The 27,495-nt window shown below is 39.1% G+C and overlaps 1 protein-coding gene across 1 annotated transcript in view; it reads left to right on the forward strand.

The window, feature by feature from the left end:
- The first annotated feature begins 649 nt into the window (after nucleotides 1–649).
- Nucleotides 650–27,495, forward strand: part of PDSS2 (decaprenyl diphosphate synthase subunit 2) — a 275,272-nt gene continuing 248,426 nt past the window's right edge. Inside the window, exon 1 of the mRNA XM_021008088.2 lies at nucleotides 650–1,098. Coding sequence (XP_020863747.1) covers nucleotides 824–1,098 — 275 coding nt within the window. The 5' untranslated portion in view covers nucleotides 650–823. The remainder of the gene's footprint in view (nucleotides 1,099–27,495) is intronic.

The raw sequence follows: 27,495 nt of genomic DNA on the forward strand, positions 1-27,495 counted from the left end.
TTATAAAGTGCTTAGCAGAGTGCCTGGGACATAGCAAACACTAAATAGCGGCTACAATTATTATTATTATTATTATTATTATTAGTGTGACCTTAGACAAGTCACTTCACCTCTGTTTGCCTCAATTTCCTCAACTGTAAAATGGGGATAATAATGAAACCTTATTCCCAAGGTGGTTGTGAGGATTCAATGAAAACTGTAAAGCATAGTACCATATAAATGTTAGTTATTATTATTATTATTATTGAACTGGTGACTCTTACTTTAATCTCCCTGGGCTTCAATTTCCTCAAACGTAAAAAAAGAAATGAGGGGTCGGTTCTAGATCTAAGATTATATAATTTAGAAAAGTATTAGAACATCATTCTTGGCACCTAGAATTTGAACTCAAAGAACCTGGGGTAAAAATCTTGTTCTACTACTTACCATCTGGGTGACCTTGGACAAGTCACTTAACTAATCTCTCTTAATAAAAAAAAATAATAATAAGTTTAATTAAGAAACAAAACGCCCTCCCCTTCCAGACAGCTGCAGTGGGTCCCAGGAAGGCATTTCCGAATAGCGAGGGGTACCCGCTACCCCGCCGCAGCCAGAGGACAGGGAGGCGGGGCCTGGTCACGCCCCGCCCCCTTTACGACAGGCCGGATTGCGTCGCCCAAGATGGCAGCGCCCAGGGCACCGGCAGCTGCCCCAGCAGCTCGTGCACCGGCGCCAAGGCGGAGGTGCTGAACTGGCCGACGGCTAACCTGCGCTTTCCTGGGCCCGTCCCTCCGCCGGAGCCTCTGCAGCCGCTCCGCGCCCCAGTCCTGCTGGCGCCGGAGCCATGAGCCTGCGGGAGCTGCTGCGCCGGCCCCGGTGCCCCGGAGTCCCGAGCGCCCTGTGGCGGACGCGCCTGCGGCCGCCCCCCGCGCCCCGACGCAGCCTCTTCTCGGGATCCCCGACGCACTGGAACCAGGTGGTGTCGGAAGCGGAGAAGATCGTGGGCTACCCGACCTCGTTCATGAGCCTCCGCTGCCTCCTGAGTGACGAGCTCAGCAACATCGCCATGCAGGTGCGCAAGCTGGTCGGGACGCGGCATCCGCTGCTCAACACGGCCAGGTGAGCCCGCGCGCGCGCGCCCCGCCGAGCTCCTCCCCGCTCGCACCTGGGCGTCCGCTCGCCGTCTGCTGCACCGCGCGCTGCTTCGGCCGGGCGCTCGTCTCCAGTCCTTCCCGGGCTGGAAGGCTATGCCTGCCCATCCTTGGAGTAACCCTCACTCATCTGGGAGCAAGCTAGGCAAAAAGAAAAAAAAAGGAAGCACACGCACAAAAAACTCTCGGTTCCCCTTCGTTATTAGTGCCTTCTTTTTGAGACCGCCTCTAATTTATTTTTTGTACATAGTTCTTTGCACCTTCTCTCTCTTCCGTCCTCTCCTCCTCCCCTCCCGCCGTTAGATTGTGAGCTCCCTGAGAGCAGGGACTGCTTTTTGCCTCTCTTTGAATCTCCCCTGCTTTGCAAAGTGTCTGGTACATCATCCAGTTCTGTCTGACACCGTGACCCCTCCAGGGGTTTTCTTGACAAAGATACTGCTGTGGTTTGTCCTTTCCTTTAACAGATCATCTTACAAATCAGGAAATTGAGGCAGACAAGGTTAAGTGACTTGCCCAGGGTCGCACAGCCAATAAGTGTCTAAGGTCAGATTTAAACTCAGGTCTTTGTGATTTCAGGCCCAGGATTCTATCCACTGAGTCACCTAGCTGCCTCATGTGTATGCCCGTCACATAGTAGGTGATTAATCAGTGCTGGTTGACTGACTGATGTTGAGAATCTTGTTCCTTCAGGGCCTTGCTTAAAAGGCCATTTCATGAAGCCTTTCCCGCCCTCTCAGCTGAAAATGATCCTTGTCTCCTAAAAATGTCCAGAAACGTTTTGACTGGATCTCCCTTATTCCATGTGTTATGTTTATTTGTGTGCATTTTATATTTCTGAGCTCAGGCTGTCTGCAAAGAAGGAGTTGTATGAAAGTTTTGGAAGAAAGTTGGCTCCAACATGAGCCCCTGTGGGCTTTTCTTTGGTTTTGCTTTTCTTTGTATCCGCAGTGCTTAGCACAGTGCCTGGAACATCGAATTGCATTTGTCCTAGATTTTACAAAATATTACATGCTCCCTCAATTGAGGGGTTTGGAGAAGATAAAGGGGAGAGGAGGAGAGTTAGGCTCATCAGGCATTTCACTTTATCACCTGCAATTCCAGTTATCAGTTCCTCAGACTATTAAGAATTGGAAAGAATCTAGTCTAACCGTCTTCATTTTACAGATGGGGAAACAGTTCCCTCTACCAATGAAATCACAGGTTCATTCCTTATCATCTAATAGTATCATAGATTTAAAGCTGGAAGAAAATCTAGAGATCACTAGTCCAGTACTGTCATGGGGAAACTGAGGTCACGGAGGGTAAATGACTTGCCCCAAAACACAGTGTGACACAGTCTAGGTTTAGACTTGGGCCGTACCCGGACTCCACATACTGGAGTTTGTAGTTAACTCCAAACCTAGCACTCTTAGCTGTACCGTGCAGTTTCTTTGTTGCATGTCAAGATCACTTTTAAAAATACTACCTTAATAGGGAAAGGGCTATATTTTCTCATGTTCACGTACCCCTTTTACCAGTGTAAATGGAAACTCTCTCTAAAGTTCCATGAGTTGCTATGGCCCAGAAAGCTATCATTGGATTGTCTGTGGAACTTCCTAGTGATGAGCCTCCTTGACCATTGATAGGTTGGTCTTTGGACTTATAGTCGGTGGCTGAGCATGTACTTCAAGCCTCCCCAGATTGGTGTAGGACCTGCCTGCCTAGTTTGTTCTTCACTGGCTTAGTCTTTAAGAACTCAGCGTTATTGCAATGCCATGATAAAGCAGCCAAATAGAACATTAGTGGAGAAACCTCCATTTGACTCTCTAGAGTCAATTATTGATTTACTTGCTGCCGAGAGTCACTTTCTTGAGAAAGCGTCAAAAAGAAAGACAAGAGAAACTTAATTAATTAATAAGTTATTTCTTAAATTAATTTTTTTAACTAACAAATTTATTTTCTCTTTCCCTCTCACTTCCCACCCCTTTGAGTGGGTGGGTGGAAACATTCCTTGTAACAGGTAAGTATAACTGAGCAAAACAGATTCCCTCATTGGCCATGTTATATGCAGACATACATACACACACACATATACATACACATATGTATGTATACATGTGTGTGTATACACACATCTTATACTCTGGATCAATCAGCTCTTTGTGAAGAGGCGGGTAGCATTCTTCATCTTTGGTGCTCTAGAATCATTGATGGTCACTGCATGGATCAGAGTTGTTACAGCTTTCAAAGTTATTTGTTTTTTACAGTGTTGTTAGTTGCATATAAAGTGTTCTGGTTCTGCCCATTTCATTCTTCATCAGTTTATACAGGTCTTCAAAATTGTTTATGTTTATAATATTGATATAATGTAAATTGTTCTGATTCTGTTCACTTGACTGCATCTGTTCATACAAGTCTAATCAAGGAGTTAAATGATCTAATCAAATATTATTTACATACAGTTATCCCTTGCACATTGCACCTTTCTCCATTGTGGTTGCCATAAGAAATTACATGGGAACTTTGGGGAGAGTTTTGTGGAAGCCACAGACAACACAGAAAAAGTTCAGAAACTCGGAAATGCCTAAAATATATATATGGTATTGTATAAGGTCAACACATTTCATCTTTCAATACCATAATAATTTAGACTTCTCTGGTAGGAAGGAAGGGCCGAAAATATTTACAAGGATTTTCAAGGTCACCTGAGGGGGGGGGGCCCACAGCATAATTTTAAATATTTTTGAAAGAGTGGTTTTGGGAACTTTCAGAAAAGTGACATTTATTAAACTATACTCATGTTCTGTCTCACTAAAAGCTATTAAGCTTTGAAGTGGAAATAAGTTTTAACTTTTAGATAATTACACTAAGCAATAAACCTATAATGTAACTGGAAAAAATGGTGAAACATAGTGTATATCTATTGCCTTGTTGGTAAATCTAATTGTAAGAATCAAATGACTAGAGGCAAAAGTTTCATTTTAAGTACTCTAGTTTTTAATAATTGCCGGTAATTTCATTCAACCAACATTTTGCCATTTTGTTCTTGCAAAATGTTGCAAGATTTTTTTTTGTGTATTTAGTACAGCTCTGCAATGTGACTGAAAAAAACCTTTTTAAGGCATTTAAAAAGTGAACAGATTTATTGTTTAATTGTTGCCTTGTGGTGCCTTTTTAGTGGTAGATTCCTGAAGGTCTGTGTATAAGGTTATAGTTAACATCTTAATAGTTTGGACCGTAGGATCCTAATCCATAAATTTTGAAACAAAGTGTTTATATTTACTCTTTGTTTCTCAAATGACTGAGCTTACTTCATTTCTGAAATGAGTAAAATTGTATTGATTCCTTCCCTATATAATGTAAACCAAATTATAAACATTTGAATAGTTTAATAATGCCAGATTGAATTCAGAATTATTTATAGTTTTGTTTTTATAATTTTTCAGATTTGTATAACATAATATTTGGAAATAATTTTCAGTCTCTTAACACCATTTAATATGAAATTTTGCTACACACTATGCATGAAGAACTAGATTACATTATCAGTGCTTATGATTTTCACAATCAGAAGTCAAACCTATATCTTGTAGGAGGGCAAAGATAATCTGCTTTTAAATCTACATGTTAGATAGTCACATGTAAACTGGTTCAGTAAAATTGCAAAATCATGCAGTAAAATCTGCCTTGCATAAATACCACATTTGCTGGTCACCAGGGTCATTTCTTTTATCAGCATCTTGGCAAGCTTAATAGGAAAAAAGACCTCTAGGAAAGCCTACTACTTACCTCGTGCTTTATCCTACCCACTTGTCTACTCAGGGAACTTTCTCCCATCCACCAAAGCCTTTCTGCCAAGAAAAGGAAAAACAATACATATTTCAGTTGATAACAGTTCCCAGATCTTTCTTGGACAGATGATAATTATGTCATTTACAACAATGTAGCAATTAGCTGATTGTTTTCCCCTTGTTCTTTTAGGTGTTAAATATCTCTCTGTAGTGTACATTTCCAATTAGGTGTGCAAGTCCTCATTAATCTATCACATGTTTGAGTGCCCACTATTTGCAAATCACTGTAGGAAATACAAAGACCCATTAGACACTGTTCTTGCCCTGAAGGAATTTATGGCCTGTTTGGAAAGATAAAACACTTACAGGTAGATACTCCAATTGAATTCAACAAGTTTATTTAGCCTGCCACGTGCCAGAGACCTTGCTGGGTGCTGAGGTTGTAGAGGCAGAAGTGAAACCATCTTTGCCCTCTAAGTTACATGATGTAGGGGGTGGGAGGGAAAAGGAGATAGTGTGTACACAGAAATAAATCACACACACGTATACATACATATACATATTATATATTATAGATATAGATTTATTTATCTGTGTAATACACATGTATGTAGATTGTATCAATCTGTATACATGTATGTATTTTCTATGTATGTGCACATGCGTGCGCATATGTGCATGTGTGTATAACACGCAAAGTAATTTTCAGGTCTGGAGGTGGTATAACAGAAACACCAACAACTAGGGAAATCAGCCAAGGTCTCTTGTAGGAGGTGGTAGTTGAGGTGAATCATGAAGGAGACTAGTGGCATTAATACAGGTGATGACAGCACTCTGGGCAATATTCTATACAAAGAACAGAGATGGAGAGTCAGTGACAAGAATGGAGAGCAGCAAGCAGGCTATGGTGGCTGAAATCTACAGTGAATGCGAGGGAATAGGTATAATCAGCCGGAAAAATAGGTCGGAGTCAGAATGTGGAAGGTACCAAAGCAAGCAGTCTGTATTTTATCTTAGAGACCACAGGGAGCCAGTGAAGCATCTTGAGCAGGGGAATGATGTGGGCAGACTTGAGGAATGTTGATTTTATTTGGCTGTGTGAAGGATGAATTGGAGAAAGCATTTGCTAGAGTGAAGGAAATCTAATGAGGAAACTGTCATAAAAGTCCAGAAGACAGGTGATAAGGACCTGAAAGGGGTGGGGGGGGGGGTGTCAGAAGAGGGTGAATTTGAGAATTGTAGTGTTAGAATCAATCATTTGATAAACATTAAGTGCCTACTATGTGCCAGGCATTGTGCTGTGGATAAAAAAAAAGAGGCAAAAGATCGTCCTTGCCCTCAAGGAGCTTACAATCTAGTAGGGGAAGCAACACGCAAACAAATGTATACAAAGCAAACTATTATTCAGAATAAATAGGAAATAATTAACCGAGGAAAAGCTCTGGGATTAAGAAGAGTTGGGGAAAGCTTCCGGTAGAAGGTGGCGTTTTAGTTGGTATTTAAGGGAATCCAGGGTGATCAGTAATTGAAGTGGAGGTGAGGAGAGCATTCCAGGCCTGGGGGACAGCCAGAGAAAATGCCCAGGGCAGAGAGATGCAGTGTCTTCTTCGTGGAACGGGCAGGAGGCCAGTGTCTCTGGATTGAAGAGTGTATGGGTGGGGAGTAAGGTGTAAGAAGACTGGAAAGGTAGGAGGGAGTTAGGTTTTGAAGGGCTTTGAATGCCAAACAGTGTATTTTGTGTAGGAGCTACTGAAATTTATTGAGTTGAGGGGTGGGGAAGGATTGAAGTGATTGGGCCTTCATTTAGGAAATCACTCTAATGGATAAATGGAGGATGGAGAGGAGTGAGGAGAGACTCCACACGGGCAGACCCATCAGGCTATTGCAATAGTCCAGGTGTGAAGTTATGAGGGCCTGCACTAGAGTAGTGGTAGTATCAGAGGAGAGAAGAGAGCATATTTGAGAGATGTTGCAAAAGTGAATCCACCGACCTTGGGAGCAGATTGGTTATGGGGCAGGAGGAGTTGAGAGATAGTGAGGAGGCCAATATGACTCCTATGTAGTGAGCCTGAGGGACAGGGAAGATGGTGTTGCCCTCTATAGTAATAGGGAATGTAGGAGAAAAGGAGGGTTTGGGGAAAAGATGATGAGTTCTATTTTAGACATAATGAGTTTAAGATATCTACAGGCCATGCAGTTCAACATGTCTGAATGGCAGTTGGAGGTGCTAGTTTGGAGATCAGCAGAGAGGATAGGATAGGAGAGCAGGATAGGTAGATTTGACAATCGTCAGGCAAGAGATGCTAATTAAACATAGGGGAGCTGATGAAATCAAATAAAATAGTATAAAGGGAGAAGAGAAGAGGGCCCAGGACAGAATTGTCAGAGGTAGCTGTGGTTAAAGGGTGACCTGGAAAAGCATCCATCAGATAAGTCAGAAAAAGAGTGATCAGATAGTTAGCAGAGAACCAAGAGAGGAGAGTGGTGACCCAAAAACTCAGAGCAGAGAGTATCGAGTGACCAGCAGTGTCAAAGCCTGCAGAGAGGTCCAGGAGGTGAGGATTGAAAAAAGGCCATTCCATTTGGCAACTAAAATATCATTAGTAATTTTGGAGAGAATAGTTTTCGTGGAATGAAAAGGTCAGAAACTGGATTATAAAAGATTAAGAAGGGAGTGAGTGAAGAGAAAGTGGAGGCACCTATTGTAGATGGCCTTTATGAAGAGATTACTGTACTACAGAGGGCAGAACAGATACAGCACCATGGTTAGCAGGGATAGAAGGATCAAGTGAGGGTTTTTTTCAAGGTGGGGGAGACATGTGCATGTTTGTAGGCAGTAGGGAATGAGCCAATAGAGAGAGATTGAAAATAAGTGAAAGACTTTTTTTTGGTTTTTGTGTTTTGTGTTTTTTTCATGGTTTTCCCCTTTTGTTCTGTTTCTTCTTTCACAACATGACTGATGTGGAATATGTTTAACATGATTGCACATGTATAACCTATATCACTTGGGAAGGGGGGAGAGGAAGGAGAAAGAAAAATTTGGAACTCAAAATCTTATAAAAAATGAATGTTGGAAACTGTCTTTACATGTAATTGGAAAAAAATAACATTCTATTTACAAAAAAAAAAGTTAAGTGAAAGAATCCACAAGACTTGGCAATTGATTGGGATTTATATAGGTAATAAGTGAAGAGAATGGAGAAATCACTATATTGGGGTGAGACTTTAGGTATGGCTTGAAGGATGATAGGAATTAGCATTTAGCAAAGGTGTTAGGTATGTGGGACAATGAGTAGACCAGTTTGGATAAAATGTACTGGGTTTGTATAGGGGAGTGTTGTAAAGGAAAGATGAAGCCAGATTGTAGAGGACTTTGAATTTTATATTCTTACTACTGGAGGTTGACTTTATCTTGTGAGCACTGAAGAGTCTTTGAAGGATTTTGAGCAAAGGAGTGATGTAGTGAAAAAGATCAAAGAACCAGAGGTTGGAGCTATATAATTAGTTAAAGATCTCTTCTGTATTCAAGTAATACATGTCACCAGATTTATTCCAAGCAACCACAGGAGATTTTTATTTACTAAGAAGGTGGTGCAGTGGATAGAGTGCTGGGTCTGGAGTCTGGAAGACTCATCTTCCTGAGTTCAGGTCTGGCCTCAGACACTTACTAACTGTGTGCCCATGGGCAAATTATATAACTCCGTTTGCCTCAGTTCCTCATCTGTAAAATGATCAGGAAAAGGAAGTGGCAAACCACTCCAGTGTTTTGCCAAGAAAACCTCAAATGGCGTCACATAGAGTAGGATACAACTGAAAAACAACAGAAATTCAGATTAAATTTGAATTTTTGCCACTGTGGTAGCATTTTTCTGAATACAGATTTACCCACTTAAATCAGTAATAGCACAGTTATAAGGCCTTTATGGAATTAGGTAACAGTCCAAAGTGGTGGTGCTATTTGAACTGAGCCTTGAAGGAGGTGTAGGATTCCAAATGGTGGATCTAGAAAGCAATGTATAGGAATTACTCAAGGAAGAGGAAATGGCCTGAATAAGGGGCTCAGAGAAAATTAGGTGAAAGATGGGTTTGGGAAATGTCTAGTATACCAGTTCATCTAGGTCATCTGGTACAGATTATCCTTTAGGCAGTCATGAGCCATTGGAGGGTTGTTGTTTTAAGCAGAGGAGTGAATTTTGATTATGAAACACGTTGTGATTTGTATTTTGATATGTGTTTAAGTAATAACCAACTTTTAAAGTTGTGAGCAGGTGGCCGATCTTAAACAGACAACTCTACTACTGTGAAAGTAGAGCCTAATGAAACTAAATTTTATTACTGGCTTGGGGCATTAGCTTGTTTCTTTTTCACTTGGTTCCCAAAAAGAACCCTTATTCCTAGGTTCTACCTAGAGTGGGTTTAGGAATCCTGGGCCAAGGTGATCCAGTGATTTACAGCCATGCCCCACAGAGCAGAGGAACAGGAACAGCTGAAATTATGGATGCCTGGTGATTGGGGTGGGAGGAAGGCCCACAATGAGAGGTTGGAGGTTATTGGGAGGTAGGGTGGAAAAAGGTAGGGAAGGTGCTCTGAGACCTCCCTGGAGATTACTTATTTGTTAAAATTAGACTAGGTGATGTTGGAGTTACTTAAAAATGTCAAGACTGGAACTTGAGTAACTCAGAACTATATTCCATTCCCTTTTTAACTGCCAGCTAATAGTCCCCCTTGTTTCAAAATATCACCTGGCTGCTTGAAGTTCATCAATTAGCTACTCAATCTGAAAGTCTACCATTTAAAGATTAGTTGGTGTTTAGTAAGCTATTTTTAAAAATGCAGATATCTTTTGGAAAGTTTATATATCCTTTGGAAATTTAATTCCCACCTTTGTGTGAATTTGTTTAATGATCTGAATACCTATCTAAGAGAGTACTTGCTATACTAAAGGAAGATAGGTGGCAAAGTTGATAGAATGCCAGGCCTGGAGTCAAGAAGACTCCTCTTCCTGAGTTCAAGTGGGGCCTCAGATACTTACTAGCTGAGTGACCTTGGGCAAGTCACTTAACCCTGTTGGCCTCAGGTCCTCATCTGTAAAATGAGATGGAGAAGGAAATGGCAAACCACTCCAGGATCTTTGCCAGGAAAACCCCAAGTGGGATCATGAAGAACCAGACATGGCTAAAAACAACTGAACAACACCATCAAAAGCAGGGAGTTTTGTTTGAGTGGGAGAAGGACAGAGAGTTCTATTTTTCAGGTGGAGAACTCTTAAGAAGATAGTAGGCCTGGGTGGAATATGGCAGTAGGGGAATTTGGCTAAGTAGAGGGTAGCATAAGGGCACAAGGTACCAGAGAAGGAGACAAAAAAGACAGAAAGGGTAGTGAAAGGGTGTTGGAAATAAACTTCACCAACTTTTAAGATTTTGTCTAGACTCAGTCAGTCCTCTTCCTTCCTCTTAGAGACAAGGAGGAAAATGTTGCCTTTTTTGGAAAATGAAGCCAAGGAAGAGAGAAGAGCCATGATCTTGTCCTGGAGATAAGGACAGAATGAGGCTATGAGATTCTAGTTAGTTTTCTAGTAGTGGGTCACAACAGGAGAGGAGATCTCTTCCTCTCTCTCCTCAGACTGCTCTGTAACCTCATTTGGAAAGGTCCCTTTCCCAGGAAATATTTAGTACCTTCTGATAGTGGAGAGCTGGCTCCAGCATGCAGACAGGAGTCAGGGGAGCCAGTTTCCTCACGGGGAAGTGATCCATTGTTAGCTTTATGTGAAAAAAAATAGAAGTGGAGTTCATTTGAAATAACCTGATTCAATTGTAGATACCGTTTGGGAGTATTGTACCTTGCAAATTCTTTAAATGTATGCCTTTGGGTTTACAGGCAGCTAGGTGGCTCAGTGGGTAGAGTGCCAGGCATGGAGTCAGGAAGACTCATCTTCTTGAGTTCAAATCTGGCCTCAGATACTAACTTGCTGTGTGAGCCTGGGCAAATCACTTAACTCTGTTTGCCTTAGTTGTCTCATCTGTAAAATAAGCTGGAGGAGAAAGTGTCAAACCACTCTAGTGTCTTTGCCCAAAAAAAAAACCCAGATGGAGTCACGAAGAGTCAGACATGACTGAAACAACGGAACAAAATGCCTTTAGGTTTAGTAAAATGAGCCTCTTCCTTAATTTATCAATTCTGTACATCTGAAATTCTGTAAAGCAGGTGTACTTATAGTGAGGGATACCCGAAAGATAGCGTGCTATAGATAAAGAGCTCTGGATTGGGTTCTGGTTTCCATTCTGCCAATTATGAGCAGAGTAATGTTTCTTAATATCCCCAGAGCTGGAAGTGTTTTTTCCCTTCTGTGAATTGTCATGGCATTTTGTTTAGATTTTCTCTTGTGTATACACACTCTGCTTTGTATTATATATACTTGTAAACTCATCTTGTCTCTGTTACTAAATTCAACAATTCAACAAACATTATTAAGTGCCTATTAGATGTAAGGCACTTTTAGAACCTGGCAGTACAGAGAAGAAGAAAAAATAATGCAGTCTCTGATATCAGAGAGCTTATAATCTAAAAGGGGAATATGGTATATATGCAAATGATGTTCCAAGGTAGAATATGATCAGGGCAAAGGAGAGATACAGGCCACATGTTGTACAAGAATTTGAGGAGTTGCCATTCAGCAGAAAGATGGTAGCAAGAGTTACAGAGTGAGGCATATGTTTTCAGACATGGCTAATGTATTTATTTGTTTTGCTTAACTGTACTTATTACCATGGAGGCCTTTATCAAGGGATGAGAGCCATTGGAAAGTAGAAGTGATGTAAACCTTGGATTACTCCCACCATCTGCTTCTTTGCTGTTGGACAGAGCTAGGGGAGATTGCTGGACCATGCTAATTGGGTTCACTACAAATTTACCTTATCTAATCTTAATGGGGATTGCACTATAGCAAGGCAATCCTTCTATTCCTTCCCAGTTAATTCCTTGTCCTACTCTACTTCACCTGTTTCAAATCTTGTCATCTACCTCATGCCTAGAATGCATTCACTCCTCACCACCTCCTCTGACTTCCCTGGCTTCCTTCAAGACCTAGCACAGTTCTGCAATTCTGTCTTCTGTAGGAGGCTTTTTCAGTCCCCTTAGCTTTTAGTGCCTTCCTCCTGAGATTACTTTTTCCATCTTCTCATGCATATATTTTGCATGTACTTAGCTATTTGCACATTATCTCCCTCATTAGAATGTCAGCTTATTGAGGGCAGGGAATGTTTTTGCCTTTATACAGCCAGCATTATGGTGTCTGGCTCTTTCTACTATAGAAAGTGCTTAATAAATGCTCGTTGACTGAATATAAAAAAGAATATCAATAAAACTTTTTTTTTTCTTTTAAGAAAATTTGAGAGACTGATGCCTTTAAACTTGGAATGATCAGGAAAGGCTTCTTGGGGGAGCTAGCACCTGAATTAAGCCTTAAAGGAAGGGAAAGATCTCAGGAGGTGAATGAGAAGGCCAGGGAATCAACCTATGCAAATGCTCAGTCGGGAGACTGCAGAATGAAATGAGTTTAATATTGTAAAAAGTATGTGAAAAGAGAGTAGAATAAAACAAGATGGGAAGGGTAGGCTAAGGCCAGATTGTGGAGGACATCAAAGGCCAGTTTGAGGAGTTTGTATTTTGTCTTAAAGGGAACCACTGAAGGTTTTTGAGCAGAGGTCAAACTTGTGTATGAGAAAGGTTATTTTGGTAGTTTTTGGGAAGGCTGAATTGGAGAAAGGGTAAATTGGAGTTAGGAAAGTCAGTTGAGGCTATTACAATTGTCTAAACAAGAGTTGATGAGGCTCCAAGAGAGGAATATCTTTGTGAGTGGTAAGGGAGGGATTAATTCAAGAGGGAATAGGCTGGTTGATTTGCCAGGACTTCAGTCAGTCAGCTGTAACACACTTATTATGTGCCTACTATGTGCCGAATGCTTTTCTAAGTGCTGGGAATATAAATAAAGGCACAGGATAGGGCCTGCTTTGAAGGATCTCTTAGTCTAATGGGGGAGACAATGTACAAGCCTCTGTGTACAAACACGCTACCTTTGGGATAAATTGGAGAAGATCCAGTTATCTCCAAGAGAGAAGAATTTAGGGGATTAGGAAAGGCTTCCTGTAGAAGGTGGGATTTTAGCTGGGACTTGAAGGAAGCTGGGAAGCCAGTAGGCAGAATGAAGAGGAAGAGCATTCCAGCTAGTAAAAATACCTGGAATCAGGAAATGCTATCTTGTTCAAAGAGCAGCAAAGAATTGACAGCTAGTTGGATTTTTCAGGAAGGGGTTTGGGGAAGAAAAGAACTAAAGGTGACTCCAAGGTTTTGAGTTTAGGTGAGTAGGAAGATTGGGTGCTGTTCAGAAAAAGAGAATTTGGACAGAGGAATGAATGAATGAAAAAAGGATTCATTAAGTGCTAATTCTGTACAAAGCACTGTGTTAAATGCTGGGAATATAAAATGAAAAGATGGTTTCACAGGAGCTCCTGTTCTAATGGGGATGACAACACATAGGGAAGGTTTCAATTGCAAGTCAGATGGAAAGGTCCCATGGTCTTTATGGTGCAGCCGTAAAGCAGATGGTAGTGCTTTTTCTTTAGTGTCATTTTCACTGATAAAATTATATTAGCTTCTTATGTTAAAACATTTGAAAATGCCAAAGACTTTGGTGCCAACAATTTCCTTTTCTGTATTTTTGGAGTTGTGGCTATATAGCACCTGCAGGTGCAGTTGCCAGGCTGCATCTCCACAGAGCTTGCTTCCCAGGATGATGGCTGAGGGTCCTGGGCTGAAAGCAATGCTGTTCCCAAAGCTCCTAGATTCAGGGTCCTGGGCTGTCTTCATTGGGGTCTGAGGGGAGATGGTGATTATTTGCCTTTCCTGGCCCATGTTATCTGTCTCTTACGGTGAGATTTTATTGGGTTTTTTTAGGAGGGAGGGAGAAGATGATGAATTCAATTTTGAATATTAGAGGTATCAGTGTGGGAGATCTATGTTACCTAGTAGGCAGATGGAGATCTGAGTTTGGAACTTAGTAGGGAATATTGCACCTGGCTCTGTCTGTCTTTGTGTCTGTCTGTCATTCTGTTTATGGACACACACATACACACACACACACACACACACACACACACACACACACACAATGTTTGAGTTATCGGTGTAAGAGAAGCAGCACAGTGCAATGGAAAGTTATAGAGTTAGAGGAGTTGGCTTTAAACCCTGGCTCTGTCACTATATTTGAGGCTTTGGGCAAGTCACTTAATTTTGGCCTGAGTTTCCTTATCTGTAAAATGAGGTTAGACTTAGTTAAAGGATTTATTACCTGGGGTCTGTGAGCTTACTTTTAAAAATATTTTGATAACCTCTTTTAACAAAATTGGTGTCCTTTGTAAACCTGTATTTTATTTTATACATTTTAAAACATTCTGAGAAGGGTTACATAGATTTTACTAGCCTGCCAAAGGAATTCATGGCACACAAAAAATGTTTAAGAGACTCTAGACTACCTGATCTTTCAAGTCCCTTTCAGTTTTAAAGATATAACTTTATGGAAGTGGATAACAGTACTGTAGAGAAAAGAGAACCTAGGACAGGTTATTGGGAAATGCACATATTGGTGAAGATGAACCCATAAATGAGGTTAAGAAGTTTTTATTGTTCAGTTGTTTTTAGTTGTGTCTGATTCTTTTGTGTCCCCGTTTGGAGTTTTCTTGGCAAAGATATTTGACTGTTTTGCCATTTCCTTTTTCAGCTCATTTTACAGATGGGGAAACTGAGGCAGGCAGGGTTATGTGACTTGTCCAGGCTAACACAGCTATCAAGTGTCTGAGGCTAGATTTGAACCCGGTAAAATAAGTCTTCCTCACTCCAGGACTGGCTCTCTCTATCCACTGTGCCACCTAGCTGCCTGGACTAAGAAGTAGCAGATAGGAATGAAGAGAACTGTGTGAACATAATCAATTTGGCAAATTAAATATTAAAAAACTAAATTAAAATATTGATAAGAAAAGTATTTAAAAAATAAAACTGGACCAAATTAGGCCAGGAAAAAAGATGTGTCATGGAAGCCAAGGGAGAAGAGGTTATGGAGAAAGGAGAATAGTGAATAATGTCATATTGTACAGGAAATTCAAGAATTCTAAGGTCTTGAAAGAAGGGGATCTGTTTTATTTGTCTTTGTAGTTCGTTTAGTACCCTGCATATGGTAGATACCCAATAAATATCAATTGAATTGGTGACCTTGGACAAATCGTTTCTACCTCTTTAGATTTAAGTTTTCTCATTAGCAAATTAAGGAATTAAATTCAGCTATCTTTAGCATCCCTTCTTTCTATGATTCTGTGTTAACTACTTCTGACTTGTGGGTAAGAGTGATTTATATTTGTTGAGCATCTACTTTATGCTGGACACTCTATTGGGCCCTCTAGAATATACAAAGAAGTTTGAGATGTAAAGACCTGGGAGAAACTTATCTGTGATGTCCTGCTGGGGAGCAGTAGGACAGAGGTGACCTGGCTTTTTAAGCTTTCTCTAGCCATCACAGCCATTGTTATTTGCGTACATTAGAGGAGCATTTGGATGGGGGTAAGAGAGGTTAAAACCATTTCCTTACTGCAGTATCACTCAGCTCCTTTTCTAGTTGAGATGGTAGAACTTTGAATATATTTCTTTAGCTAGGTAGTATGATATTAACTTGGATATCTGCCCATAAGTTGGACAGCATTTGGTCTGAGAACTTCAAGAAAATGTTCAAAGAGTGAATTAATTGTCAAAGAGAAAACAGAAGAATTCTTAGAATAATTCAAAGAACAAATCTGATCTTAGCCTTTGTAACCTGGCTCAGTGGAAGAACAAACTTAGGGATGGGCTGAGAGGAATATAGGAGGAGGAGAAGGTAATAAGGAAGGTAAGAAGCCCTGGAAATAGCACCTTAGCTGAGAACTGTAGCTGAGACTGAAAGAGCTCTAGCTGTCCCTGAAGAGAAGAGGCTATATTAACTGTTGAATTTCCGAGTGGGGAAAATTGCAATGGAAAGTTATAGAGTTAGAGGAGTTGTAATGGCTCTCCTCAGGGGAGAGGCTTACTCATCACAGCATCCCTAGTGAGTATTGCACAGGGTTTTGGTGAGTCTGAAATAGCCGGATAGCTGAAGAGCAACTGAAGGAGAGATTTTGAGACTTGGAAGGGAGCAAGTGAGACACCTAGCAGGTCCCATCTTGGAGACAGTAGCTAGATGATTTGACCCAAAAAGTACCTAGAACTTAGGGTAGCTAGTGAGGGTTATGGGTGAGAGGAGACCCAGATGCTGTATTGGGGGGAGCTTCTCCAGGATTTTAACTCAGAATTTCCAACCACAGGGATATGAGACTTACCTTCAAGCAGTTTACAATTTAGTTGGAAGGGTGAAGCATACATGAAATGAAATAATCACGGATTAATACTGGGGCAGCTTGGTGGTACAGTGGATACATCACCACCCCTGGAGTCAGGAGGACCTGAGTTCAAATTGGGCCTCAGACACTTATTAGCTGCGTGATTCTGGCAAGTCACTTAACCCTGATTGCCTCTCCCCACCCTCCATCCCCACCCCCTAAAGAAACAAAAAAAGCAAAACAAGTTGTATGTGTCTCAGAATCCCTAAGGGGAAAAAAAACTGAAAAATTTCCTCCTCACCTCCACCCAATGTCAATGTATGTATATATGTCTATGTAATGTCCAGATTTTGCATAGACTCTTGAATAATAAATTGTGTTACAGCCATTAGGTGGAAGGGAATGATGGAAAAATCACTGGATTTGGAGTCAGAGGACCTGAATTAAAATCATGTCTTTTCTGCTTCTTGTGTGACCTTGGACATGTCATTTCACCTGTGTTTTAGTTCTCAGATATAAAGGGGTGGGGGGGGAGTAATTTAGATGACCCCTCCTTTCCAACTCTAAATCTTATGAACCTTCTATTTGTATAACATTTCACATACCACAAAACACTTTCATAGATACCACACTTGATCTTTAAGGAGTCCTATAAGAATAGGTATGGTAGGTTTTATTAGTCCTGTTTTACAGATGAGGAAAATGTGTATTAGAGAGGTTAATGACTTGTTGATGGTAATACACCTTGGAAATGGAACAAGAACTTGAAGCTAGCTTGTAGGATCATTTAGAGTGGGAAGGGAAGTTAAAGGTGATAGTACAACTCTCACATTCCACAGATGAAGAATCTGAGATCCATGGAGGCTATATTCAGTGTTCTTTCTTTACATTAGCAGCTCTTTCTTGAAGTCTTCAAGAAAAAGCTGAATGACCACTTATCAGTTATGTTGCAGAATGGATCTCTTTTCAGCCAAGGACTGGGCTATATGGCCAATGAATTCCCTCTAACTCTTTGATTCTCTCAAAGCCAAAGAAAGGCTGGGTGACTTCATGTCCTCCAGGATAACGCAGAGAGGATTTCTGTGTAAGTCCACGTTGGACTCAGTGGATTTATAGGTTCCTTCCATTTCTGAGATGCTGTAATTCTGAGGTGTTTGGATGATGCAGAAGATAATGAAAGATACTATTTTAAGTTGTTGATCAAGGAAGTTAGCTTTCTTATGCTTGCATTGTAGAAAGAGTAGCCTGGCCTTGATGATTAGTTGAAGAAGAAACTGGAGGCAGAGAGTTCAGCTAGAATGCTGTTGAAATACTCAGGGGTGATCCTTCCCATTTCTCAAAATCTGTGTCTTCTATAGAGATCACACACCCAACTAAACACATCTATCCTGTTGTTTTCATTTAACATACTATTAAATTCATCTTATTAAATAGTAAATTCATCTTATTATGTCTTAAATATTTCTGTCTAGAGCAGAGGAGCCAAGTTTTTTAGTAGTGGACCACATGATCAAAAATCCATATGTGTGTGGGCCACATGAATTTAATCATATAATTAATTACATTCAACTTCAATTATAATTACTAATTGCTCCAAGCCTGCTAGCAAGACACCTGGCAGCAGTCAGTTACACAACAGCAGTTGGCAGGTGGTTAGGTCCTACTAGTTCCTGTGTGCTAGCTAATTAGGTAAAAATTTTTTTTTTGCTGAAAATCTCAGGTGGGTTGCATCCTTCTCCTCCTCAGGTGGGCAGCTTTTGGCCTGAGGCCACATGTTGGCCATCATTAGAGAGAATTGATCTCTGTTTACTTTTAATCTTTTAAATCCATTGTTACATGCTTCATACAGGTTCAACCAACTATCCAGCTTAAATGGTAAAGTGCTTAAATGCTTCTGTTGATGGTAATTCCATTAAATAGGATAGTGATTTGTCATTTTTATTAGTGGAATTATTTGTTTTACTTCCAACTTGAGCAATCTCAATTTATTTTGATACATCACTGGTATCTTGGCAGATTTGACTCTTGGGATTAATATTTGTTTAAATACTCTGTACCTTGCCTTTGCTTTAAAAACATTTTTATCTTGTTTACATTTAGAAAGATAGGAGAATTTACTGTGCAGTTATTGGAAGGATGACATTTTATCTGTTAGTCTCTTTAAGGGTATTGGTTACTTTGTGATAATGACTTATTTCTAAGTTCCATTCAGCAATTTTGGGATACTTAAAAAATGTCCTTCCTTATTAGTCTTTTTTCTGTCTACTTAAATCCACAAGAGCTCTTTCATGTTGATGTTAAAGCATCTTTAATGTCAGTATATTTCCTTTTTTTTCTTTTTAAGAAAGAAACTTTCTGGGTTTCTATTTTAAAAGTTTCTGAATGAAAAACTATTATTTGGTAAGGACTGTATTCTGAAATATTGAGATCTTAGAGGAAAAGTGTGAAAAGTTGTAGACTTTTGAAGTAGCCTTGACATGTCTTTTTCTTGAAAAAAAAGGTTTTTTTAATGCCTTTTGGGTTTGCATCACAGACATTTTGGAATTTCTTTCCTACTTCAAAACTTTCCCTCCTCCCAAAATAAAAAAATTGAAATCTCCCTTTTAACAAATGAAAAAGTAAGTAAAACAACTGATTCAATCCTTTTAGTCCCCCATCTCTGGAGAGAGAAAGGCAGAATGTTTCTTTATCTGTTCTGTGGTATCAGAATTGGTTATTATAGATACTGAGAATTTAGCTTCGTTTTAGTGTTCTTCCTTTACATTATTTTATTCATTGTATATATTTTTTCTTGATTCTGCTTACTTATCTCTGAATTGTGCAAGTAAGGATATATACAAACATGGAAGGAGTTGGGGGAATGGGTCTCACTTAAACTTCACTTTCATATAAACTATTCAGAAGAGATCAGAATACACGCACACACACGCACACAAAGAAGTTGGTGTAGAAATTTATTTAACTCAAATGGGATTCATGTAGATACAGGAGGATGAGAAAGGGGATATAAAAGGAAGGGTAAATTCAGGGAAGGATCTGTCATAAGCAAAACAAACCTTTAGCTTGGAAAGGAAATAATGAAAAAAATAATATAAGGAGAAAGAAAGGATAACTTGAAATAAGCAGGGAGAGATAAATATAAAGAAGGAAAAGTATAAGAATAAAACAAAGGGAAATGAACAATTAACTATCATTAACTGTGAAATGGGATGGACTTACCCAGAATGTGGAAGATGTTTGTAGGATGAATTAGAAATCAAAATCTAGAGGGCAGGTAGGTGATGCAGTGAATAGAGCACCAGCCCTGGAGTCAGAAGGACCTGAGTTCAAATCCGACCTCAGACACTTGACATTAGCTGTGTGACCCTGGGCAAGTCATTTAACCCCAATTGCCTCACCAAAAAAAAAAAAGAGAGAGAGAGAATCAAGATCTAACAATATGTTGTTTATAACAAGCTCACTTGAAACATTAAAACAGTTAAAATAAGGGGTTGGAACAAAATTTATCATTCCTAATCTGAATATAAAAAAGCAGGGGTAGCAATTGTGATTTCAGGCAAAGCAACAACAAAAACAGATTTGATTAAGAGAGATGGAGGGAAACTATTTTGCTGAAAAGTAATATAGACAATGAATTTATGTCAGTACCTAACATATTCACTCAGTGGTATAGCTTCTAAATAGTTAAAGGGAAAACTAAATTAATTATAAAGAGAAATATGTAATAAAACTATAATAAGTCATGATCTCAATCTGTTCTTATCATCTATAGATAATTCCAATCTAAAGATAAATGAGAAAGATGTTACAGACTTTAATAGAATTTTATAAAAATTAGATGTGATAAACCTTTGGTGATTACTGAATTGAAACAGAAAAGAGTATACATATTTCTGAACTGTGGCTGGCACCTTTACAAAAATTGTTTATGTTGTAGGACGTAAAAATCTCACAAATTCAGAAAAGCAGAAATATTATACACATTCTTTACTGAAAATAAAATTATATTAAAGACCATTGGAAAAAGTATTTTTAAATTAACCAGAGACTAATAATTGAATGTTTGAGAATTATTGAGTCAAAGAACAAATCATAACAATGATAGGTGACTTCACTAAAGATAATGACAGCAATGAGACAACATTCCAAAATTTGGAGGGGGTATAAATTTTATATCTCTAAACACTTTTATTAACAGAAAAAGAGAAAGAACAGATTAATTAACTGAAAATGCAACTAAAGTACTAGAAAACCAGCAAATTTTAAAATTTCAATAATAATTCTTAAAATGAAAGATGTTATCAAAACAAAAAAATTGAATTACTAAATAAAACTAGGGGATACTTTGGGGGGGACAATAAAAATAAATAAATCATTAGCTAATTTGATTAAAAAGAAGAAAACCAACTTACCAGTATCAAAAATGAGAAAGGAAAATTCACAATGGAGAAATAAAGGATGTTTTTAAGTTTCTGAACCGGGTGCCAACAGCTTAAATATTTTACTTATTTATTTTTATTTTTAAAATACTTTATATTCTAAATAAATATTCATAATATGGGACAACTCATAATATGGGACTCCCTATAGACTGGCAACTTGCCTGTCACTTAAAAAGTAGACTGGAGCATTCAGATATTAAGTGTTACAGGATGGTTGTCCAGAGAGACAGACAAACAGACAAAGAGAAAGACCAAAAGATGAGGACAGAGAGAGAGAGAGGAGACATAGACAGAGAGACATTAATATTCAGAAAAATATGAGATACCCAAATTAACAGAACAGTAGGGAATCTAAACAACCCAGTTGCAGAGGAAGAAATTGAACAAACCACATGAAAGTGAACTTCCTAAGAGGTGGAAAAAACTCCAGGATCAGAGAGATTCACAAGTGAATTCTCTCAGATATTCAAAGAATAATTAATTCCAATGTTACATAAATAAATTGCTAAAATAGCAAAAAAGGGTGAGGGGGAATCTTGCCAAGTTTTTTATATGACATAAATATAGCCTTGTTCCAAGGAAAATCAAAACAGAAAAAACAAAACTATAGACTATAGGTGCAAAAAATTTAAATAAATGTTAGCTAAAAGACTAAAATACTACCATACATTATACATTATGGCTAGGCTGGGTTTATACCAGAAATGCAGGGTTGGTTTAATTCTTCAGAAAACTAAAAACTTAATTAACTATATTAATAACAAAATCTATAAAATTTGTTTGATTATATAATAACCCATTTCTGTTAAAAATATTAGAAAACATAGGAACAAATGGACCTTTCCTTAAATGATAAATGGTATTTATCTAAAATAAAAAAACTATTATAATTGTAAAAGAGATAAAACTAGGATCCTTTCCAATAAATTCAAAGGTAAAACAAGAATATCTTTTTTTACCACTTCTATGTGACTTCACAATAATATGTAAAAAGATAATCAGCAAAGATAAGGCATTGATTGAGTTGGGCACAGCTCAGTTTTCCCTACATTTACCATAGTGGTGCTCTTGGTTAGCAGTCCATCCTTTACTTCTATGGAACTCTTGGAACCCCTACTTCCTTTCAAGACCAAATCCGATTTCCTAACAAATGCATTTTTCATTCATTCATTGGTTTACTCATTCATTCATTTCTGGGAGAAGCCTTTCCTGGTCCCCTTCCTGCCCTAGCCCAGGTGCTAAGGCATTACTTTCCTACTACTGAAATTACTTCATATTTACAGAGTACATGTTTTTATCTTCATGTCCCCAGTGCTTTGCATATGGTAGATACTTATAAAGTGCTTGTTGAAACAATGAATGATCTCATTTGAGCCTTATACAAACAACCCTGTGAGATAGATACTATAGCTGTTATCATTATTCCTTTTTTATAGATAAGGAAACTTATGTTCAGAGGGCAAATGACCTGCCCATGAGCACAACTATTATGTGTCATTATGTGATTTGAAGTAAAAAATCTGAGATAAATTCCATCTTTTACTGGTTGTGACTCTATGGTCACCTAAAATTTTTAAGCTGCAGGTTCTCATTCTATTCAGTGGGACTAATGTTACTTGTGCCACCAACTCCACATCATTGCTGCGATGACCAAATCAGATAATCCATATCAAACACTTTGTAACTGCTTTATAAATGTCAGATCAAATTCTTATATCGAGAACCTAAATGTTAAATTTCAAATTGTACTGGTCCATGAAATATTCATGAAATACATTTCATTTACTGAAATAACTTTTACTTAATAGAATACAAGGATCATAGATCCAGAACTGGGAAGGAACTTAGAGGTCGTCTAATTCAACTCAAATCTTTCAGGAGAGGAAACTGAAGCCCCAACTCAGGCCCTGTGATTCCAAGTTCAGTGCTTTTTCCATGGCAAACCCTTAGGCATTGTCTCTTTTTAGGAACCAGCAGTTATTTGTTTGTTAGTAAATAAAGTAATTAAAAATGTTTTTTAGTGCTACCTGTATGTAGTACCTAAACACTGTGGGACACTTTAATCTCTACAATATTCCTGTGTTGGAAGGCATATTTGTCTTAAAATTAGGAAGCTGATCTTTAATTTTAAGAGCAACTTTCACAATTTTATAAAATAAGCAGGAAAGATGAATTTGTAAAGATAATTGCAGACTAGAAAAAATGTTCATCCGGATTTCATTTGGCCAGGGCAAAATTGTTCTACAGAGAACCATTCCAGTCCTGGTGTTGGTGTCCTTTAGACTTATTTATTGATGGTAAATTTTTAATCCCAGGGGTTGAGAGGTTATCTAGTCTATCCCTCTGCCTTGCCACCACCATGTTTCTTCCCCTCACTGGCATTTTCAGTGGAGTACATATACATTTTAATTAACTTAATTCTGTAAACCATAGAATATTCTAGAAAAAGCAGCATTCAGGAGACAAGGATTCTAGCTCTGTAGGAATGCACAAGTTATTTAAGCCTCTCTGTGCCTCACCGTGTATGAAGCGTTAGTGTGAAGGGCAGTTGAGTAATGTAGGTGACTGTGCTTTGAACAGTAGAAGGCACTATCCTTGTGTCAGGTACCAGTAATAGTAATTTTGGCATAATAAAAGCATCAGAACATCCATTCCAAAATCACAGATAGACCAAGCAGGTTTTTAGTATTGGTGAAAAGAATTCAGAGTTGATACAATTTTTATTAAGTGACTTAGCAACTATAGATTATGCTTGTTATATTTATTGGTTAAAAAAAGAAATAGGGAACTGTTTCTTAACGAATATGTAAAAGAATAGGAATAAACAGTTCTCAAAAGAATAATTGCAAACTCTCCACAACAATATGAAAGACAGCTCCAAATCATTAATAATAAGAGAACTACAAATCAAGACAATGCTGTGATTTTCTATGTATCAGTAAATCATCAAAAATGACAAAAGATGAGACTAGTCAATGTTGGAGGGGCTGTGAAAAGCCAGGTTCACTAATGCCATGCACTCTTTGTGGAGCTGTGAATTGGTCTAACTGTTCTGGAAGGCAATTTGAAATTATGTTAAGAAAGTTACTGAAGTGTGAATGTTTTCTTCCAGCTTTGATGATGATGTCTAGCTTTTCTGTTTTTCCGTGAAGACAAAAGAGAAAATGTGCTAAACTTGTAGTGAAAGAAATGGATTCAGGTTAGATATAAGGATGATCTCCATAGTTTTAGTTGTTAGGAATAGCATTTCTTTACATAGGGGTGCCCTTTCTCTTGGAGAGTTCAATTTGTAAACAATGGATTTTCTTGGAAGCAGAGATAAATCAAATGATTTCTGAGGTCCCTTTCAATTTCTTATAAGAATTCAGACCACCGTGTATAGTACAAATGTGTTGCAGATGGTTTCGGTTGTGTCTAATAATATTAAACATGGCAAATGTTTAAACTAGCTTTAGGACTGTGCAGCTTTAGACAGGATTTAAGAATGAATCCAAATCAGCAGGTGTTTAACTTCCACAAAAATATGGCTTGTTTTTTTGAAGGAATTTGTCATTCCATAATTTGCTCCTCTATCAGAAACAGCTGTATCCAAATATTGCTTCATATTGTTGGCAAATTCATTTCAAACGCAGAAAGCAACTCCCAATTCATGTTTTTGATTTGTATAAATAGTTGAGACGTTCAAGCTATCCACAAACCATTTTCACTGTCTCACTATCTAAATCTGATCATTTAAAATTTTCTTTGAATTTTATTTTATATAAAAACACATAAGTGACAATTTAAAGCTTTTAAACTACCTCCTCTCTCTCTCTCTCTCTCTCTCTCTCTCTCTCTCTCTCTCTCTCTCTCTCTCTCTCTCTCTCTTTCCCTCTCTCTCTCTCTCTCATTTTGAGGCAATATCTCTGTCTCTGTCTCTCTCTGTTTCTCATATTGAGGCAGTATCTCTGTCTCTGTCTCTCTATCTCATATTGAGGCAATATCGCTGTCTGTCTCTCTGTCTCTGTCTGTCTGTCTGTCTCTCCCCCCACCCCCCACCCCCTGGAAGAAATTTCAGAAAGGACTCAGGAGGACTTGGTTCAGGTCCTGGCTCTTCTACTAACTTACTGTGTAATAATGGACAAATCTCTTAACTGCTTAGGGCTCAGTTTCCTCATCTTTGAAATTTAGGGTTCAGCTCTCTGTTTTCATCCTCTCTGTTTCCTTACAGCATGTTTCAGTGGATCATTGCCACAAGGAAGAGGGAGCTGAACTGAGGAACATTCACTTTTCTGGATCTATATCAGTCTAAATTCCTTTGCAGTTTCTTTTTTAATGAGGGATAGTGATAGGGGCGCAGGGCCCAAGCCAAGATCTTCGCCCTTTGCCCAAAAGGGAATCTGACTCACAGGCCCCAGACCCTCATCTCCCTTGAAAGCCCTAGCTCACCTTTAGATCTTATTCAGATGCACCTTCAACCATATATGAAGAGGTCTAGGGGTTTTGGGGTGCTGGGACCCCAAGATCACGGTACTGGGCCCTGCTGAATGAATTCAACTCAAATCTTCTTCAGCCAGAGGAAAAGTTTATTAGTGATATTGACCAGGTAACGCCCATAAAGACGAGTGGGCATGAGAGGTTCTCAGCCTTTTGAGGATGAGATTCTCAGCATCTGAATGAGGGCCAAGGTGGATCTTAAATACTAAAGTAACTTTGGGTGGCCAGGGAAGGGGTTTGGGAAAAGGGTCTAAGTAAGAATTCTAATTGAGGAGGTCAGAGAGATTGAATAGACAATGGAAATAGATAATGGAGGGAACAGGAAGGCAGAAGTTTGAAAGGCATCTGCACAAAATCAAGGTGGGGCTAGGACTTTGAAAAGGAGATAAAGGAAGGCCTTTCTGGGGCCTATAGACAAGAGGGAGCCTAAGGCTTTCAAAGGGAGATGAGGGGAGTCGATGAGGAAATTTGAAGGTTTAAGGGTTTTTCTGGGTCTTGTAGACAAACAAGGGTTGAAGGTGCATCTGAATAAGATCTAAAGGTAAGCTAGGGCTTTCAAGGGAGATGAGGGTCTGGGGCCTGTGAGTCAGATTCCCTTTGGGGCAAAGGGCGAAGATCTTGGCTTGGGCCCCGTGCCCCTATCAATAGGACGGGGGTAGGTGAGAGACATGATACTGAATTTGAGCAGTTAGAAAATATTAGTGTCGCTTGCTTAAGGAATTCTCTACTAAAGTCCAGCTCTGATTCCTCATTATGGTGTGGAAATGACTCTAAATTCTTAACGGCCACACTAGTGGAGTGCATACTCCTACTGGTATGACAAAGCCAAAATTAGATGACTCAAGGAAGGGTGTGGTAATAGATGGATTGTCTGTTGTCTGAGGGCAGCTTAGCTGAATTCAGAGACACTCATCACCTGATGAATTTTTCAGCCCTAACATTTGAAGGCCCAAACTACTCAATGTAGAGGAATACCTGATTTTGTAGAAGGACTGCTTACACTTATAAAATCATAGGTCCTTGAAGTAAGCAAGCACTAAAATAATCTCAAGTGATAACTGTGAAAGGCTTTAATGATTAAAAAAAAGGAAAATGTTTAGTATTTTGTGAGGCCAGATCTCTATGTATAAACAGCTACTGTGGTAGATACAAAGATTGTAAAGACATGATCCCTGCCCTCAAAGGAAATTTCAGTTTAGTTGGAGGAACAGTGTAGTATCATGGAATGTTAGAGCTATATAGAACCGTAGAGATCTAGTCTTGACCTTGTTTTATATAGATGAGAAAAGTAAGGCCCAGAGAGACAGCTAGGTTGCACAGTTGTTAGAGCACTAGGCCTGGAATCGGGAAAACCTGAGCTGCAGTCCTGCCTTAGACACTTAATAGCTGTGTAACCCTGTCACTTCACTTCTACTTGTCACAGTTTCCTCAACTGTAAAATGGGAATAATAATAATAGCACCTAATTCCCACAGTTGTTGTGGGGATCCAATGAGATCGTATTTGTAAAGTGCTTAGCACAGTGCCTGGCTTGTAGGAAGTACTTAGTAAATGCTTATTCTATTCTTCTTTACCCTCCATTGATTTGCCTGTGGTCAGTAATTTAGTTCAGCATTTTTGAGGCTTATCTCACATTCTTATAGGTTGGAAAGCAGACACAAATAAGACAATGTCCGTCCTTTCAAGGGGCAGCTAGATGGTGCAGTAGAGACAATGCCAGGTCTGGAGTCAGGAGGATTCATCTTCCAGAGTTCACATCTGGCCTGCAGACACTTACTAGACCCTGGGCAAGTCGCTTAACCTTATTTGCCTCAGTTTCCTCATCTGAAAAATGAGCTGAGGAAGGAAACGGCAAAGCACTGCGGTGTCCGCCAAGAAAATCCCAAATGGAGTCATGCAGAGTCAGACACGACTGAAATAGTTAACAACAACAACCAGCCTAGTGGGTTTGGGCTGGGACATGTAATGTAGAATAGAGTTGTGAAAATGATGCAAGAGAGCAAATGAATTCAGAGAGGATGGGATTGCTTTTATGAGGCTATCAGGGGAAGCTACTTGGCAAGTTAAATCTTAGAGCACAGATTGGAATGTAGTTCCTCTGTTGCCAGTTCATTGTTTTCTACCACATTGTTAGCTCCCTAATGGGTAATGAGTGTCTCTCATTTAAGCAGCAGAATTAAAAAGTGAGGTTGATTTGACCACACTTAAGTATGTACAATAAGACTTGAATAAAAGAAAAAGAATGAAAGAAAGAAAGAAAGTGAAAAGTAGCATGCTTCAGC

This window comes from Phascolarctos cinereus, unplaced genomic scaffold, assembly GCF_003287225.1.
Source record: "Phascolarctos cinereus isolate Bilbo 61053 unplaced genomic scaffold, phaCin_HiC Scaffold_5;HRSCAF=322, whole genome shotgun sequence".
In the NCBI taxonomy this organism is placed as follows: Eukaryota; Metazoa; Chordata; class Mammalia; order Diprotodontia; family Phascolarctidae; genus Phascolarctos; species Phascolarctos cinereus.